We start from the raw sequence: 18,209 nt of genomic DNA, 5'->3' as shown, positions 1-18,209 counted from the left end.
TCCCATCTAGCTATAGTCCTCTTCTCCCTTGCCCTTCTCTTTCAGCCATGTTTCTTTTCTTTCTTTTTTTTTTTTTTTTACAGATTATTTATTTATTTGACTGAGAGAGAGGGTGCACAAGCAAGGGGGCAGGAGGTAGAAGAAGAATCCTAGCCAAGCAGGGATCCTGACACTGGACTCAATCCCAGGATCCTGGGATCATGACCTGAGCCGAAGGCAGACACTTAACCGACTGAGCCACCCAGGCGCCTCTCAGCCATGTTTCTTGAAAATGATTTATACATGCTATCTCTATTCGCTCATCTCCCATTTATACCCAACTCACTACACTCTAGCTTTTGTTCCCCACACCCCTCTTCCCCCACTAAAACTGCTCACCAAAGATCTCCACTCTAGATGCCTTCATGGAGCTTTGAGTCACTTCTTAATCTTTTCCGTATACAGTCGTAACCTAATTTCTCTTCAAACTTCTCTCTTGGTTACTATGACATTAGTCTTCCCAGTTTTCCTAATATTCAGACAGCATCTTCTTAACTCTCCTTTGTTGCCTGCACTCTTTCCCTTAATTAGTATTTGTCCTCAACTTTCACGTGTCTGGAAAAAGCAGGATTCTTTGCCATAACATCTGAGTTGGAATTCTGGCTTTCCCACTTAGCAAACTGAGCTAAGTGGGAAATTAAACCCATTTAATTAAACCCATACTTCCCGTTGGCATTATGGATTAGTAGGCATAAGCTGGAATTCCAGGCCTGGAAACCCAGTTCATATCATAAGAATGTCAAAACTCAAATAAGGTGCTCTTCAAAATATTTATTAACCATATAAAACTAAACAATATGAACTATGATATAAATGTTCCTTGAGGTATTTTTCTTCATGGGCTGGACTGGCCGAGGTTTCTTAGACTCTTAGTTTAATGAAGTTTGGACAGAATATGTCATCTTTTCCTGGTAAATCTTCCTAGAGCATACATAGATATTTTTCCTTATTCCAGAGACCTTTGAACTGCATTGAAAATTAGGGTCATCTGCCACAAAGAAAAAAAAAGTTCAATGATGTTCAGATGAATGCTTCTCAAAGTTTTAAAAAGCTAATTGCTGGGAAAGGGGCAGTTTCAATGATGTCTTACTCCTCCATTTTTATAAAAATCTACCTTGCTGAGCTTCTGACAAGTTTCTAACAACATAACTGGGTTTGCAGGAGAAACTTCTAGATCCACTCACTCTGCAGGGTCAAATCAGTTACGGTGATGTTTTTTTACAGTTATACAAATGCCTCAAAATACTGAATGAGACAGTTTCCTCCAAATTCCTAGTTCCAGGCTTCACTTACAATTTTCACAATATCCAAAACACATCCAAAAATTTTTTTGATCCATCCTTTGTTGATTGCTTTAATTGGTCTTTAAAAATTTCACACATAAAAATACCTTAGGGATGCAATCACTTATTTGATCTGTTGGCTAAAGTCAGGGAGATGCTTTGTGGAGATGAATTGGGGAGGAAGAAAACTAATGTCAGGATGCTGCTGCTTTAAGGATTAGGAGACAGCTGAAAGCGGTACCCAAATCCAGGTGTTAGCAATATTTTAAATGCCATTATTTCTTGACCTCTGGAACAGAGTGAAAACCAAAGCTTCAGAACTGGCTCTTCAAGACATTAGCTCCCTAGTTAAAGGGGGATGCCTTGAATTCATGTCAAGTTAAAGGTAAGGCAATTTAATTTGCAGTCAACTGCAATTTATGATTCCTCCTACCTACCTACATAGTCAATATGTAAAAATTTTTCTTCTTTACTAAAGTCAGCTTTCCAAAACAGTAGTTAGAGATCGGTCTCAAATAATAACAGGCCCTTACATTTTAGTTAACTTTTCTGGAAAATTCTTCAATGCTTCCATATTAGCACTTGTAGTTTCCTCTCGATGTTATGCTAACAAGTTCTCATTCTATTATATAAAAACAAAAAAACTGTTTAGTGTGCAGTGCTCCCATCTAATGAAATCCCTATTCTCGTTTGTCAACAGGGGTCCTAGTTCAGGCCCTTTACTCTTACCCTGAGTCAGTACAATGGCTTTGAAATCAGTCTAAATGTCATTCCCTGGATCTGATCACTGCTCTACCACCAGCACCTTTGCAAGCTATGTAATTGTCCTTTGAACTCTCTACCTGCAGAATCCCTCCAACATAGCACTTATCACATTTTATTGTCATTTTATGTTTACATGGGTCTCCTCTATTTTATCCTGAGTACTGAGGGGCAAAGACTATTTCTTACAAGTCTTTGGTCTACCAGTTAGTACACAAAAGGCATTCAACCTAAGTATCCTGTGGTGAATATGAGCCCAACTCTATCAGCTTTTAGATGGCTTAAGAATTCCTTCCTAGAAAACCAGACATTTTTTTACTTAATCTAATATTCTTAAACAATATGAAAAATTTACTGCAAATATCAACTTGGAAAACACCTGATTTTTTTTCTTTGAAGCTAGTGCACTAGAAAAATGCACCTTAGTGACTTTGAGTGACCCTAATGTACACTGATTATACTTTTTATAGTTTTGTCTTCAGTGACTACTGAAATGTGTTACCTGCTCCAGTCTCTGCAGTATGTTTTCCTCAACCCCACCTATCAGAGTTTTTATCTTATTTACCTGTCTGCACTAATTCCTCTCACACCTCTAAAATGTGCTTTTTAACATGCCATAAGCTTCAAAGCTGAAGTAATTAAGCTTATTAGAAATGTTTATAGTGGGAAGAAAGAAACCCTAATCAACAGAAATTATGTACCCATGATCAAAAAGCATAGGGATCTTGAGAAATCCTTTTTGGGGTGTTTTGTTTTATTTTGTTTTTGGTTGGGGGGTGGGGGAAATCCACTCTAAGCTCTAAGGCCTTTGCTGCTTACTCTGGTTCTAATCTGTATCAGAAAAAGATGTCACATAGAATTAGCACTGTTTATCACTTAAATTTGCACTCTCAGTTCTTAAAAAATCTGGCCTAGTTGAGTTACAGCCTTACTTTGAAGCTCTTGTGTGACTCAGCTTAAATTAGAAAGCTGAGTCATTATATCCACTTAATAATCTAAAGCTATTTAAAACTACATTATCTTACATTTCTAGCAGATCAAATGCATAATATGCAATGTGATACACAAATATTAAATATTTACAGTGACAAAAAGTTTGTGGTTGATGGACAAATTTTCCTCCAATTACCAAATGTAACTGATATAGCCTAAAACTCATCATTAAATAATGTTCCATACTCTATCAAAAACTGTGCCCTCTTTTAGTATTTTATATACATTATACTCTAAAATGTTAAAATATAGTGATACTAGAGATAAAATGGTAGAAAACAGGCATCATAAGGAATTAGACAATTAAGGTAAGCTCAGAGTGACTTTTAATATGCCAATCAATGTTAATAAAACACAAGTCAGACAGACAAGTGCAAACAAATTGTAAACCAAAATTAATAGGAAAACAAACAATAGACAAATTCTGTTTTTGTTTTTTGCAATGTCTGGTTAGCCAGTATTATTAGTCAAATGGCTTATCATTGATAAAATATATTTTGTGTAAAGCTTGGAATAGTCAGAAGTCATTCTGGCATTTCAAACAGCTATATACACTATCACCAAGATTAGTTTATATACACAAATATTGAAGAGAAACCGGGCAAAACATTTAAAAACAGACTAACAATACAATCAAGTACAAAACTTGGGTAGAGGGACGGAACATTTTAAAAAAGAGTCAGGGAAGGGCTTATCAGGAAAAATTACAAAACCAGTAATAATTATACTACATTAATACAGCAATCCAAAAGGGAAAAAAAGGTGCATTACTCCAATGCACTAGCTTCAAAGTTCAAAGAAAAAAAGGCAAATAGCTGCTTGTCATCAAGAGCAGCTATGTATTTCACATAATTGTTTTCCAAAAAAGCCTATTAACAACAATGATTGTTTAATGCTACAATTTTACAGCAAAGACAAAACTAAAATAGCAGCAAATTCACAAGGCAATACTTCCACAGAATTATCATTCCATGGTTCATGCAATGCCTACAAAGTGCTCCCAGTTGGATATACAAGTATAATTCACAATTAAAAAAAAAAAGAAATATAAGATTGACACACAGGTACATTGAAGGCTGAGTAGTACTGAGTCTCTTAGCATTCCCCTTCTCAAAGGGAGAATATGTTTGTAATAAAGTCCTTGCGTCCCTTTTACAGGTCACTACAGGGAAAGACCCCTTTTATTACAATGCAACAGCAAACTATAAGCAGCACACCACCACAGTGGTTAACCCTGGAAAGGCTGGTGTAACGTCCAACAGTCACTGATATCCTACAGAAGACACACTAGCAAGACTAGACGAAAGCCTGATATACCACTGGTCAAGATACAGCTTTCAACTGTAATTCACAAATAAAAGTTCTAAAAGGTATTTCAGTAAAACTACTGACACCGATTGAGAAAGTAATTGCAAACTGGATTCTAGCAGTGATTTCAACCTAGCTTCCTCTTGTCACAGTTTTTTTGGGGAGGTGGGAATTGAGTAGTTCAGTATATGGTAAGGCTGACAGAGCGGTTCATTTTCTTTCCAATAAGTCGAGATGTTCTATTACTCTGGGTGGTGGACCTAGTGGTCATCCGATCAGTGAAGAGTGCTCTTTCCTCAGCTGCAGCTTTTGCCATCTGAGCTTTCTTGAGTTCTCTGAGAACATAAAAATAGGAAACAAGACTTTTCACCTATTGTATTAATCCTAGGAAAGGATCCTAAGAGGCCAAACACAAACTTTATTATCAGCTGGGAGATCTTATTAGCATGCTATGATTATTCTAAGATACCACTGAGGAAAAAAATTACAGTATGTAACTTTAGCTTGTGCTCAAACAACTTAAATTTATGAAATGATTTTATTTTGTGCTCTCAGAATTAAAATATCATATATGCTTGGACCTAAGTAATAAAGATGTTAGTAATGACTGAGTTGTAATACAAAATAATTTCAAACAGAACTCTAATTCATATTGTGAAAATATCATTACATAATAGAGATGAAAGGAAACTTCTACTTCCCATTTGTATAAACTATGATGGCTATCAAACTAGTGGCAAATAAATCTTTTATATTTCAAGTCAGTTTTTATTAGGTTAAAATCAGCAATAAAACAAATGAATTAGAATTATCATTCCCATCAATTTTCTGAAATGTCAAAAGTCATTCAAAATATGAGACTCATCTACTAACTTAACCGATACTCATTTAATCCCTCCATAAAAAATAAACAGAAAGAATGAAGGAAACTTAATCTACGGTGAGCCTTTAAGGGGGAAAAAAAAGCCTGTCTACTGTACAGGCTCACTTAGCTTTTGCTACAAGTTAAGGATTAGGGATTAATACCACTTGCAAATACGTGCTAGTCTTAAAAATTTTTAAGTCCATAATTTCCAAGTTTAGGAACAATACCAAGTAATAGGTCACAAATAATTAATTTAAGGCAGAAATCCCCAAAATTTAACTGTATAACATACCAAACCACTAGAGCCTTCATTGACAGAAAACCTAAATCATCGCTCATTAAAATTTGAAAATGAAGATGAGAAAGTTAAAACAAAACATTCCATAAAACTCTCACTTACTTCTGTAAAAGTGAATTTTTGAATTTTTCAGCATTCAATTCTATTCGTAATTGTTCTGCACTTTTTCTAGAAGCAGACAGCAATACTGAATGCTTTACCAGTGCCATTGCTGAAGGTCTTCTCTCTGGATCTGGATGAATCATAACCTTAGAAAGAGAAGTAAAAATAAGGCAAAGACATGCAATTTAAAAAAATATAAAACCATGTCAATAAAAAGTGCATTATGTACCAAAAATGCTCACTTTTAGCAACTCTGTAAACTCTTGGGAAAGCACTTGGGGAATCCGAGGTAATCTACCCTGTCTGATTTCATGCCATTGGTCTCCATTTCTGGGAAGAGGTTCAGCACCAGCAGCACATACCACTGTGAGGGCAAGGGCAAAAATATCCGCTTTTGGTAGATGAGTATAATTCTGTAAAATTATAAAAAAAATTTTTTTAAGGGAATATAAAAATGGCCAAAATAAAGTAGAATTACACTTCAGTGATGACTTAGGTGAGAAATAAGACTAACTTAAAATATCCAATGCCACATTTAACCTTTAAAACCTATTCAGAGGGGCGCCTGGGTGGCTCAGTGGGTTAAGCCGCTGCCTTCAGCTCAGGTCATGATCCCAGGTCCTGGGTTCGAGCCCCACATCGGGCTTTCTGCTCAGCAGGGAGCCTGCTTCCTCCTCTCTCTCTATCTGCCTCTCTGCCTACTTGTGATTTCTGTCAAATAAATAAATAAAATCTTAAAAAAAAAAAAAAACAACCCTATTCAGAGAAGAAGTTAAATTTGAGGAGATTTTTAATATCACAAATCATACATAATCAGGGAGAGGAGTAAAAGTAAATGCCCTCTCTCTTTCACTAGTCCAATTCATCTCTCAGAATAAACTCCTATCCTGGGGCACTCATATATGAATACAGGAGACATACATACATTGACAAGTTATAAATACATATATACTTATGAAAAAACAATGGGATCATGCAATTTATTTGTTCTGCTTGTTCTACTTTCATTCTAAACTCTTTATCAAGAAATATTTTGTCACACTTTTTTTTTTAGGTCACACTTTTTCAAACAGTACTATTAACTATATGCTATAATTTATTTAACCATTTCTCTATTGCTAAACATTTACATTGTTCTCAATTTATTTGCATATGAACATTTCTGTGGATAAGACTCCTAGAAAGGAAATTCTGGGTAAAAGGGTACAGCATTTTAAAATGTTGATAGATACAAATACTTTGATCTCCTAAAAGGCTATGCCATTTTACAGTTGCACCAGTAGCGTATGAGAACTTCTTTTACAACTCCATCATCGTTGAACGCTATAAATCTTTGCCTTTACTGAATGCTGCTAGATTAAATATCCCTGGCTGAAGGTTTAGGCTTTCTTTAAGATCTTACTAGTTATTAGAGCTTAAAATTTTAATATGTCTGCATTGTTACAAAACAAATAGCATTATTAAAGAAAAAAACTACCTCCTGCAAAACTTCATTTGCAAGAAACCGGCTATCACCTTCTTCAACTTGTGGACTAGAGATCCTTGTTACATGTCCAAGATCACCTATAAGTATTGAAAAAAATAGAGTCAAAAGTTAAATAGGCTCTTCCTTTATTTTAAGGCAATAATCTGGTTATCTTTCTTTCTTACCTATTTTAAACATAACTTTGTTGGAAGCCCAGTCATCTTCATCTCCTTCTTCAGAGGCAGCATTTGGGATTGAGGTTCGAGATATGAAAATATTACCTGTCAAACAGTTATGTATGTCAGCTGCACTAACAATAAATAGTGTAACCAAAACTCATAAACAAGGCCATACATCAGAATCATCCCAAAAGCTTTCAAACATATAGATTTTCATATGTTCTACCCTAAAACCAAATAAGAATCTCAGGGGATAAGAAACGGGTTGTATTTTCTAAGGAACGTATTTTCTGGCCTAGTACTGATCTTTGAACACCTGGAAACCACTTCCTTAGACTCTTGTCATCTACACATTGATCTTTAGTTTTAACTACATAGAAACAATACAAAAAAGGCAATAATGTAGTAATCTGTGGTGCTTCCAAATCATAAATTTTAACCTAATGCTAGGGGCTGGTATAAAAAATACAAGTAATGTAACTTTTGAGTTTGGCTGTATCTACATCCCAATGTGGCTCTGTGGTTCCTCTGCTGTACACACACTTTTCTTCTTCAAATTCAGGTAAGTTCATGATTTAACATTAAGTTTCAGTGACAGATTTCATTTTAATAGTTTTACCAATGTAAATAAATAAGTAATGTAAATGTAAAGTAAATGTAAAATGTAAATAAACTACTGAGTTTAAAAATGTTACACTCATTTTTTAAGTCATCTTTCCAATTTCACTTTATTTATGGAATAATTTATTTTTCAATGATATTTTGAAATTTTAAAACTTCACATCTTAATATTTTCAACTTCTGTACTTATAAGGGTCTACTATGTTTGTTTGACACTTAAAATAAAGTATGAGTGAGTATAGACAAACCTTACTAATTTCTATTTACTGCCATCAATTCAAATATTATTTTTTCCCCATTTGAAAAATAAAAATTTTAGTGAGTTATTAACATACAGATAAATTCTTCACGTAATTGTGTAAAATGATTTAAATTCTCATGAATCACATATTTCCATAGACAAAAATAAAACAAAAAAACCTTCATTAAGTTCAACTTAGAAATACCTAGCCTAGGGGCACCTGGGTGGCTCAGTGAGTTAAGCTGCTGCCTTCCGCTAAGGTCATGATCTCGGGTCCTGGGATCGAGTCTCGCATCAGGCTCTCTGCTCAGCAGGGAGCCTGCTTCCCTCTCTCTCTCTCTCTGCCTGCCTCTCTGTCTACTTGTGATCTCTGTCAAATAAATAAATAAAATCTTAAAAAAAAAAGAAAGAAAGAAAGAAAGAAATACCTAGCCTAAAATTCATACTTGAATTAATCAATCTGTTAGTTTTAACTTCCCATTTATAGGAAACATAGGGGGGAAAGGAGTAAGATAAATGATGCAATGGAGCAACCAATCAAATCCAGAAGAAAGGACATCTTATAAGACAAAGTCCGTATCAGTATTATTTTTTTAAGGAAGAGGAAGGGCAAAACCTGAAGCGGGGGGTGGAAATAGAAGCAGATGGAATGCATGGTCCTGAAAATGGATACTAGTTTGGACAAAAAGACTTGGGTCACTTGGAAAAAATTTTAATATGATCTAGCTATTAGAAGAGATGAAAATTTACTGAAACAAAAAGGTAGAGTTGACTTACAACTTTTAAAAGTACACATTATGAGGTTATTTTAATAAAATGAGAGGAATGTGCACGTTGTTATGGCTGCATTCACTTGCACCCTTTTTAAATGCAAGATAATCATACTGATTATGCCATTTGTTTTCTGAATAATGCAGTAACACTTTCATGGTATACAGGCTAGAAATATCACCATGTTTACATAGCACTTAAGTTTCCAAAAACATGTTCACATATCTCATTTTATTCTAACAACCCTGTTAGCAGCACCAGCACTATTTTGTAACTATAGTTCTATAACCTAGAAGAGAGGGACTTTAAACAATAGGTTCTTAGTCTTCCCATCAGAGTCCCACTTCATAACTATGGGGGGTTTCCGTAAGATTCAGCAAATTTTTCCAACTTTTATTAAAAATGAATTGCCTCAAATACTTTGGAATAACAGGAGAAGAAGTGAATGGAAATCATAAAACAGTATGTGGCTCAAAGGTCTTTTAAAACCAATAATGAAAAAAACATAGTAAGATGTATATGTTTTCATATTGTTTTAATGAAATAATTTATTCTCTGTAACACTAAAGAACACAGGTCAGAGAATTTGTAATACTTACTAGGTTTTATATCCATATGAACCAAAGACATTGAATGAATATACCTCAAGCCCCGGCCAACTTGCAAAAGGAGATCCTTCAACTCTGCTTCTGTAAAGTAACTCATGCTTCTATAGTTTTCACTTATGGCATCAGCTAAACTTCCACCTAACAAACACAGGAAAAATTAGCAATTTCCTCTTCATGAGATCTTACTTCTCTTCCCTCCATCTTTATTGAGTGGCCACAAACTCAAGAAAGAAAGTAGCATTTTATACAACCTATTCTTTTTCCTGCTTGTGAAATCTAAATTTTATTTATTCTTTCAATAAGTAATATACTCACATGGGTACAAAATAAAATGTAAAGTTTTTTTTCATCCATATACCCCAGCATCCTACCTGTTTCTTTTTCCCAGAATAAAGCAATGTTATTGGTTTCTTATATATTTTTCTCAACTCCTTTTCACACAAATGACAACATATTTTCATTATCTTGAAGATCCTTCTTTACTAACATACAAAGGCTACCCTGTTCTCTCTTGTGTCTCTACAGAATTTCATAGTGTAAATGAATGGCAATGTATCAGCTGGTCTCCTAATTGATGAACATTTTAAAGTAATTTCCAAGCTTTTACTACTATATACTATAGTCTAAGGAATAACTTTGTACATTGGTCATTTCACACACATTTAACATATCTTATAGAAACAAATTGCTGGTTTAAAGGGTATATACAGGGGTGCCTGGGTGGCACTTGGTTAAGCATCTGACTCTTGGTTTTGGCTCCGGTCATGATCTTAGGGTCGTGGGATCGAGCCCTCCTCGGGCTGGCTGTTGTCCCTCTCTGTTCCTCTCTGTAGCCCACCCTCATGCTCATGCACATACTCTAATAAATAAAATCTTTTTTAAAAAATTAAAGGATATGCTTAGTCACAAAACAATGATAATATGTGGCTCAAGTATGTGTGTGAAATACTACCTTATATATAGAATATGTATTTATAGCTGAGAGGGACATTTCTCTGTTTATTCTGCTACAAAACAGCTTAGGGTTGGTATTTACACCATCAGTGCCAAAACTTCAGGGCCTGTGAAAATCCACATAAAAGAAGTAACAGCGTATTCTGTTTCTGATTTCAAAATGGCCGGTACTTAAACTCTGCTAACATGTGCCTTATGTGAATTTGGGGCTCTGGAAGACAAATATGGGGCAATTTTACTTACACTTACACACACATACACAGTTCCCCATAGAGAATCCTGTACCAATTTACACTCCTATCATTAATGTATGAGAAAAACGGTTTTCCCCACACCCTTGACAACAGTCTATAAATTTTATAGGTAAAAACCAGTATTTTAATAGTTTTAACTTACACTACTTTTACTATGAATGAGAATAAAATCTGCTTTTGTAGGATAGGTCAAACCAACCAGTTCATTAGTTTACACTTTAAAAAAGCTTTTAAGTTTATACTCTAAGTTTTATTAAAAACATTTTTAAGTTTATAACTTATCTTAGGAAAAGAGGAGTTATGTAAAACAAAACAAAAATCAAAAACCAAAACAAACCACTTCTGTTTAAAGCTTAGTTAGGAATAATGAAATCAGAACCAGGGTAATAAAATCAGGAAGGTATATTAGTATACATTAGTCAGGAAAGGAAGTCATACAATTTGAATAAGACTAGGTAGCAAAATGTCCAATGTATTTTAAAAATAAAAATAAATCACACGCCTCAGTATTTTAGACTTAAGTATGTTCTCTATACTCATAACAAATATTGAGCTGCAGGAAAAAGGGCTCTAGAAGGGAGGTCTATAAAAGGGCTTGAAGTCCTAGTCTAAGTTTAATAAACATTTTAGTGGATCTACCAGCTATAGCTAGGCCAGTTCCTTCTATTTCACTGCTGAAAGGCAAAGAGAAGTAAGAAGAGCAAGACACTCATCTGATATTTCACATTCTCTTCCCCTACCCATCCACATTTTCCCACACTTGTTTACCGGGGTAAAAATTTCAGTCTATCACCAAATCAAGACAAAAGGCTTAAAATGCAAAATGACTGTTTGAGATAATAAGGAAACTTAGTCACGATAAAGGACATCAGTTAATCACCATGTATAAATGAAATAATAGAATGAGTTCCCCGTAGAACCGTGGAAAACGATCTGAAGATCGGGCCTATTATTAGGACATTCAAAGCTTTATGTGGAGAGAACAATGATGGCAGAAGGAAATAGAAGAGTTTAGGAATGTATTTAGGTAGCTTCATTTCCTTTCATCTAAACAGAAAAGACAACTATTCTAAGAGGCAACCCTGTTTCACATAGGTCTATTTATTTTTAAAGATCTGTGTATTCTTTAAGTGTTTTATACTGTTCCAAAATAATAAACTGTTACAAAATATTATTTTATAATCTAACTGTATAACAAGACAGGGTTTTGTTTTATTTTGTTTTTTAGGATCTGAGAGGGTAGGACATCAACTCACCCCTCCCTATCCCCCCAGGCCCAAAGTTTTCTCAAAATCATCTGAATTATACAACCACATATTTATTTGGTGGATTGTTACAAATGTGTGATCCCTGGACTGCTACTGAAATACTTGTTAAGAGGACCAACTACATCAACAAAGTGAAAGGGAGAAAGAAAACAGAAGATGGCATCTAGCAAACATCTAGTGGAAAAGACATGGTCAAATTGCCCTAAATTAAGTGCAGTAACTGAAAACTGAAGGTTAAGAAATAGATTAGTCCACAAGGTCATGATAGCTACATAAATATTCTGATGATATGAATAGAAACATTTCAAGAGATGTGTGAAACAAATTAGCACCAATGCTATATACTGAGCACTTAGTTTTTTCAAGTACAGAGAATTAATATAATGACAACTCAACAAAAAGCTAGGTGTGAGAAATGGATCTTTTACTTCCTTTTTGTTCAATGTTTTTAAATACTGAAAACCTGAATCCACTACACCTACACCACTTATTTATTAACAAGCTATGAGAAGGCTGGTCTTGTTGAAGGAAAAAATAACGAGAATAAAAAAAAAATTAACAAACAAACCTTTGCTATCACCTCCCAACTGCTCACTAAATTCCAAATTCTCTAATATTCACAGAAGATATACAGAAATGGAAACCCAGCATATATAAAGATTTACCTATTTAATAACAGGTATTTACAAGAATCAGAATTGAGACTAGGGTTTTGATAAAGGTTTAATTACAAAGGGGGGAACAAAGTTGGTCCTTGAGAGACTTTTTGAAAATTGAAAGCTCTCCAGAGGTCCAAAGTTGACCCTCTACAGATGCTTTTTTTCTTGTTTTGGGGGGGAAATGAGGGAGAGAGGCACAGCTAGAGAACTAAAGGCATAACTTAATAGAAAATTGTGAGAGAATTCTAATGGTAAACTAGGTTGGAAAAATGGGAATGGGGGCAAGATTACAGAATACTTTAACAAATGGCTGAAGTTGGAACAATGGAGAGTTACTGTCACTTTATGATTAACCAGCATCAGTTTTAACTCCATTTCATAAAATGGAAAGGGAAGGCTAAAATGAATTGAACCTATATTATGAACTACCATACCCTACATACACTATGCTACATGCTAGGGATGCCAAAATATGTATGGCAAGACCACTGTCCTCTCAAGATCAGTTTGACTAACAGGCACACTATCATGCACAATTCTACTACTGAAGTAACCGGGACAAGGTTTTCAATCTTTACTTAATATCCAGGTAAGCAATGAACTTCACTGAAACTCAGGTTAGGCTACTTCAATTTATAAAAGATAGGCTCTCTTTGAATTTATAAGAGATAAAAGAGACATAGAATTAGAGCAGGATTTCAAATAAAAACTATTTCCTCAGTGTTCATTTTTTTGAGCTCACAAGTCTGTAACAGAACCAACATATTACTCACCATTACAGTATTCATTCTGTATAAGCATATGATCATCTTCTGCCCATGCAGAGAAATATCGAACTACATGAGAATGTTGTCCAAGCACTGCATGAGCATATACTTCCCTCAAAGCGTTCTGCCTAGGAGAAATTTGAGATTGATAGAATGGTAAATCATTTTTGTTCAAGCCTAAACTGAACAAATTTATCTGACTTCATAAGAGAAACTTAACTTCTGTCATCTATCATTATGCTGAAGGATAACTTGCTTAAGAGAGAGGGGGTGAGAACCTCTGTACCAGATTTTTCTAAAGGATTCCATTAAAGAAGAATGTTACAAATAAGGAAACTTGCTGGCCCTAGAACTTGAGAAAAATGAAACTTCATTTTACTCTGAATTCATGGATGCTATCAGAACAAAGAAATTTAAATTAGGTTTCAAGGGGTGGCTGGGTGGCTCAGTGGGTTGGGGCCTCTGCCTTCAGCTCTGGTCATGATTCCAGGGTCCTGGGATCGAGCCTGGCAACGGGCTCTCTGCTCAGGAGGGAGCCTGCTTCTCTCTCTCTCTCTCTCTCTCTCTCTGCCTGCCTCTCTGCCTACTTGTGATCTCTGTCTGTCAAATAAATAAATTCTTTAAAAAAAAAAAGTTAGGTTTCAAAATCAGACTACTCATATAATTCTCCCAAGTCCAATAAGAATGGCGCACAAAATGAAAAGGATATGTTTAAATTATTATAGCTTCTCAAAAGTGAAAGAATTTTAGTGCTTGATTATGTAAAACCTTAAGGTTTGTTAACACCATAGGGAATAAAAGAGCAAAAGACAAAATTTTTAATACATACTCATCAACAGAGCCAGCCAATGGCTTTTTTGATCGTTTAATGGCATAAATGCATCCATCCAGCCTCTTCACACACTTAAACACTGAACCAAATTCTCCAGAGCCAATTTTCTCTAGCTCATGAAATTCTGTTGTATACCGAGACTTCATATTGCTTTCAGTAATTGTAATTCTCTGTAATAAAAAAGCGTATCCATATACGTAATACAAAGATATAAAAATGATTTTTTGCTATGATGATAGCACTGTATGTGAAACTTAAAAGTCATTATATCTTATGTTTTAATGGATATTTAAAATGTATACATGGTAACTCGTTAAGAAGTAGAAAATGAAATCTCAGAAACAATAAAAAGAAAATGAAAAGATATTTACTTTAGCAGGTCTTGTTTCATCTTCAAACTCATAATCACTGGCTTCCATGTCTTCACCACAAGAACTGAAAAATATTATGTATTTTTCCATCAAGAGATCTAACAGATACATCAACTAGAGATCCAAAACTTAATCTGATAGGTGTACAGTGAAATTATATTTTAATGAACAGAAACAGACAAGAAAGGGCGTCTGGGTGGCTCAGTCAGTTAAGCATCTGCCTTCAGCTTGGGTCATGATCCCAGGGTTCTGGGATTGAGTCCTGTGTCCAGCTCCCTGCTCAGCGGGGACTCTGCTTCTCCTTCTGCCCCTCCCCACAGCCTTGTGTTTATGCGCATGCTCTCTCTCTCCCCAAAATAAATAAAATCTTAAATAAAAAAAGATAAGCACTTAATTTTATAATCACAAGATATAGCTCAGTTGATGAAAATGCTGTCCCTGCTGAAATATACTTATTAACTACAAGCCAACAACACCACTACACATATCAAAATTAAAGTCTAAATCAACTCTCTCTGCCTGCCTCATTTTTGACACCAGCAGATTTTCTACAAGCTATCTAGGCTTTTTATTCCTTCCTTTTTCACACCACTACTTTTCCACAGCTGATTACTTTCCACCTACCTCTCCTGGGAAGTGGGTGCTAGCAACAGAAAAATTTCAGAGCACAAACTTCCATGTAATTCAGGTGAAACTGAATTTGGTAAGTACCACAAACCAGTCGTGAGTGGTTGGGGACCACACTGTGAAATACTAAATAACTTACTCATTCCAATGTGTTCGCTTTCTTCTACGACATTGTCCTGAGGAATGAAGTAACACAGAATCTGGGGTAAAAGGATTAATATTCACTTGAGGAGTCTGTCGCATGTCAAATTCCCTTTTTCCTGATTTTTCTGTATCCATGAATAGAGAACCACCTCGGAGTTTAACAGAGCTGGAATCGATTCCTCGCGCTTTGGAGAGCAAACTCTAGGACAGGAAAAATGAAATTTTTAGTTTCCCAGTCCTACAGACAGCCTTCTCAACCCAACCTTCAACAAGCCTTTCACAGGTCTGATAGTGTAGATCAAAGCAACACACAAGCCTCTGTCACATCTCCAGCAAAACAAACCGTGGATAACTATAGCAGTCTGAAAGGTAAATACCAACCACCCTTTCTAAAACAGATAGCCACATAAAATAGGTCTCTGACCCTAAAAACAGTAGGAATGCAGACTGAAATTAAGTTTATTCTAGAGTCCAGGAGTTAACAAAACCTTTCATTCCATCTAAAAATAGAAAGCAGTCAGGGAGCCCCATAAAAGCTCCCTTCCCCCCATCCAAATAGGGCTTTGAAAACCACCTCCGGCGGACTCCTCCCCTCACTTCCAGAGGGATCATGTTTTGGGCAAGTCCCTAATAAACAGTAACGCTCCAAAAACACACTTCTTCGTTAAGTTTACGACCCACGGTACTGAAAGGGACTCAAAAAGGTACATTTTCCATATGAGTCTTATAAACGCGATACTTGTCTCAATTTCGTGACGGGTCCGCTTTTAAAATCTGCCGCTACATCTAAAGTTTCAGAAGTACTAATCTGCATACTCACTTGCTACTCAACAAACAGGTCCTCCTTCATTGTGATATATTATCAGCAATATGAGAGCACAAGGGTCCAAGAAACTCCACCGATGCTGGCTTTTAACAGCTGGATGTCCCCAATCGTTACACTTTAGGGGGACCACACATGGGCACTGCAAACCCAAGGGTGTAAACAAACGCTCACCCAATAAATACCATGTACGGACAGTAGCTTAAATGCTACTCTGGGTTAAGGAGTCTTTTAAGACTGGAAATGCTTGGAAGGCCAGCCTTTTCTCCGGAGTCGAAGCGCAGTCCCCCTCCATACCTCAAACTTAACCCCTTAAGGCCACATGACACGAAACGATAAGCGCATGAACTTTTTTAACCGAACTCCTACGTGCGCCGCCCAAATTACAGGGCCCATCACTGCGTTTAAAAGGCACCATATGGCTGCGGCGCTCAGGAGTGTCAAGTGGCCGGGCCAGCAGCACTCCAACATCCTTCCAAACCACGTTATCAGGGCCACACTCCGGGCTGACACTGTCGGGAAGGCCCCCACTCGACGGGCGTGAAATCATCAGCCACCTGGACGGCGCCGATCAACCCCTTTGAAAGATGAAGAAGTTCCAGAAGAGGCCCATTATTCAGTTACATAATCTTAACGGACAACTTCTGGGCAGGGCCAAAAAGAGGGGCTGCCAACTTTTTGTTGCGGCCCAGGGGAACGAGTGGGGGTGCGGCCAGGCGGTTATGTAACCGAACCCGGGCAGCGCCGCGCTCAGCTCCCGGCGCCGCGGCCTTTTTAAAAGGCTGGGCGGGCGCGGGCTCTGGGGGCTCGGGGCCCTGCGTCCTCTCACCTTGGGCGTGTGCGGCGTGTCGAAGAGCCGCAGCTTGCGGAAGGTCTTGTGCGGCGGGGTGCCTGGGTGGTCCGGCAGCGGCGAGCAGGGGCCGTCGCTAGCCCGGCGCGCCCCGCAGCGGCGCGGGGACGCGTCCCCCGCGCCGCCGCAGCGCACCGGCGAGAACGAGCTGCCCAGGAAGTAGGCGGCTGCCGGCGACTTGACCGGCGACGAGGAGCCGAAACCCTCCTCCTCCCACGAGTCGCCCTCGGCCCCGCCGCCCGGCGCGTCCGCGCCCGGACAGGCGCCCCGCAGCAACATGTCCTCCTCCAGCTCCCCAGGGCTGCCGGGGGCCGGGCCGGGCGAGCGGCGGCGCTCGGGCCCGGGCTCTGTGGGGCTACGAGCGGGCGGCAGCGGCGAGTCGGGCTCTTGAAAGGCGGAATCCTCCCCGGTGCTGTGGCCGCTGCCCTCCTCCTCTTCCTCCTCTTCCTCCTCCTCACAGTCGCTGCAGGGCGAGAAGATCAGCTTCTGCCTCAAAGTGCAGGAAGCCCCTGGGCGGCGGGGCGGCGGCGGCTGCTGCCGGCTCAGGAAGCTCATCGCGCCCCTGGGTCCCGGGCCGAGGACCGGAGAGCTGGAGCCGGAGGAGTCCAGGACGCGTACGGCCCAGGGGGCGGGTCCGCCACGTGCGACTGGGCGCGCCTAGTCGCCGCGGCGGCGGACCTGCGCGGTGGCGGGCTGCGGCTCCGGGGCGCTCGGGGCTGCAGCCGGCGGTGGCGGCGGCGGCGTGGACTGTCCAGCAGAGGCGGGGCGGCCTGAGCACCGAGGCTGGGGTCTCCGGAGGTCCAGCCGCAGGTTCGGGCTCCGCGGCTTCCCGCGACCGTTAACCACGTGAGTGCCCGACGGACCAATCCCCGCCCAGCCCCGGGTTTGAAAAAAAAGGAGGGCGCGACGTAGCCCGCGGGGGAGGGATCAACTACGCGATTTTGGCGCGAACCCGCTGGTTCCGCCCCCGCCCCCCCTCAGCGGGCCTGGCCGAGGGCCTATGAGGAAGCCAGACTTCTGGGAGCGGCGCCGGGAGCCGCCCGGTCGGGGCCGGGCGGGAGAGCCGAGGCGGCCCTCTGGGAGGGGCGAAGGGTACGCGCCCAGCCGAACGCCAGCCTGGAGGCG

General features: G+C 38.7%; 1 protein-coding gene across 4 annotated transcripts; it reads right to left on the bottom strand.

Moving 5' to 3' along the window:
• Positions 1-790: 790 nt before the first annotated feature.
• Positions 791-17,802, bottom strand: WEE1 (WEE1 G2 checkpoint kinase). Of its 4 annotated transcripts, XR_007120835.1 has the most exons (13): positions 17,064-17,802; positions 15,407-15,612; positions 14,641-14,704; positions 14,267-14,439; positions 13,444-13,565; positions 9,527-9,673; positions 7,301-7,396; positions 7,128-7,213; positions 5,893-6,063; positions 5,651-5,796; positions 4,632-4,720; positions 1,856-1,944; positions 921-1,027 (listed from the first exon to the last, which is right to left on the bottom strand). XR_007120835.1 is itself a non-coding variant. In XM_047690568.1 (12 exons), exons 1-12 carry the CDS (start codon positions 17,637-17,639, stop codon positions 909-911), a joined length of 1,995 nt encoding a protein of 664 aa, XP_047546524.1. In that variant the 5' UTR covers positions 17,640-17,802; the 3' UTR covers positions 791-908. The 4 variants fall into 4 exon arrangements, 3 of the variants coding, with proteins under 3 accessions (XP_047546524.1, XP_047546526.1, XP_047546525.1); XM_047690568.1 differs by lacking the exon at positions 1,856-1,944 and having other exon boundaries at positions 791-1,027; XM_047690570.1 differs by lacking the exon at positions 921-1,027 and having other exon boundaries at positions 1,053-1,944.
• Positions 17,803-18,209: the final 407 nt, after the last annotated feature.

Source organism: Lutra lutra, chromosome 10 (assembly GCF_902655055.1).
Source record: "Lutra lutra chromosome 10, mLutLut1.2, whole genome shotgun sequence".
Taxonomy (NCBI): domain Eukaryota; kingdom Metazoa; phylum Chordata; class Mammalia; order Carnivora; family Mustelidae; genus Lutra; species Lutra lutra.
This window is presented reverse-complemented; position numbering and strand designations above follow the sequence as displayed.

Excerpts from the sequence above, each read along its gene's own strand:
- WEE1 (XM_047690568.1), bottom strand. The coding sequence starts at position 17,639 with ATGAGCTTCCTGAGCCGGCAGCAGCCGCCGCCGCCCCGCCGCCCAGGG. Across the intron at positions 14,440-14,640 it reads ATGAAACAAGACCTGCTAAA|AGAATTACAATTACTGAAAG; the intron begins GTAAATATCTTT and ends TTTTTATTACAG. Across the intron at positions 9,674-13,443 it reads ACAGAATGAATACTGTAATG|GTGGAAGTTTAGCTGATGCC; the intron begins GTGAGTAATATG and ends TGTGTTTGTTAG.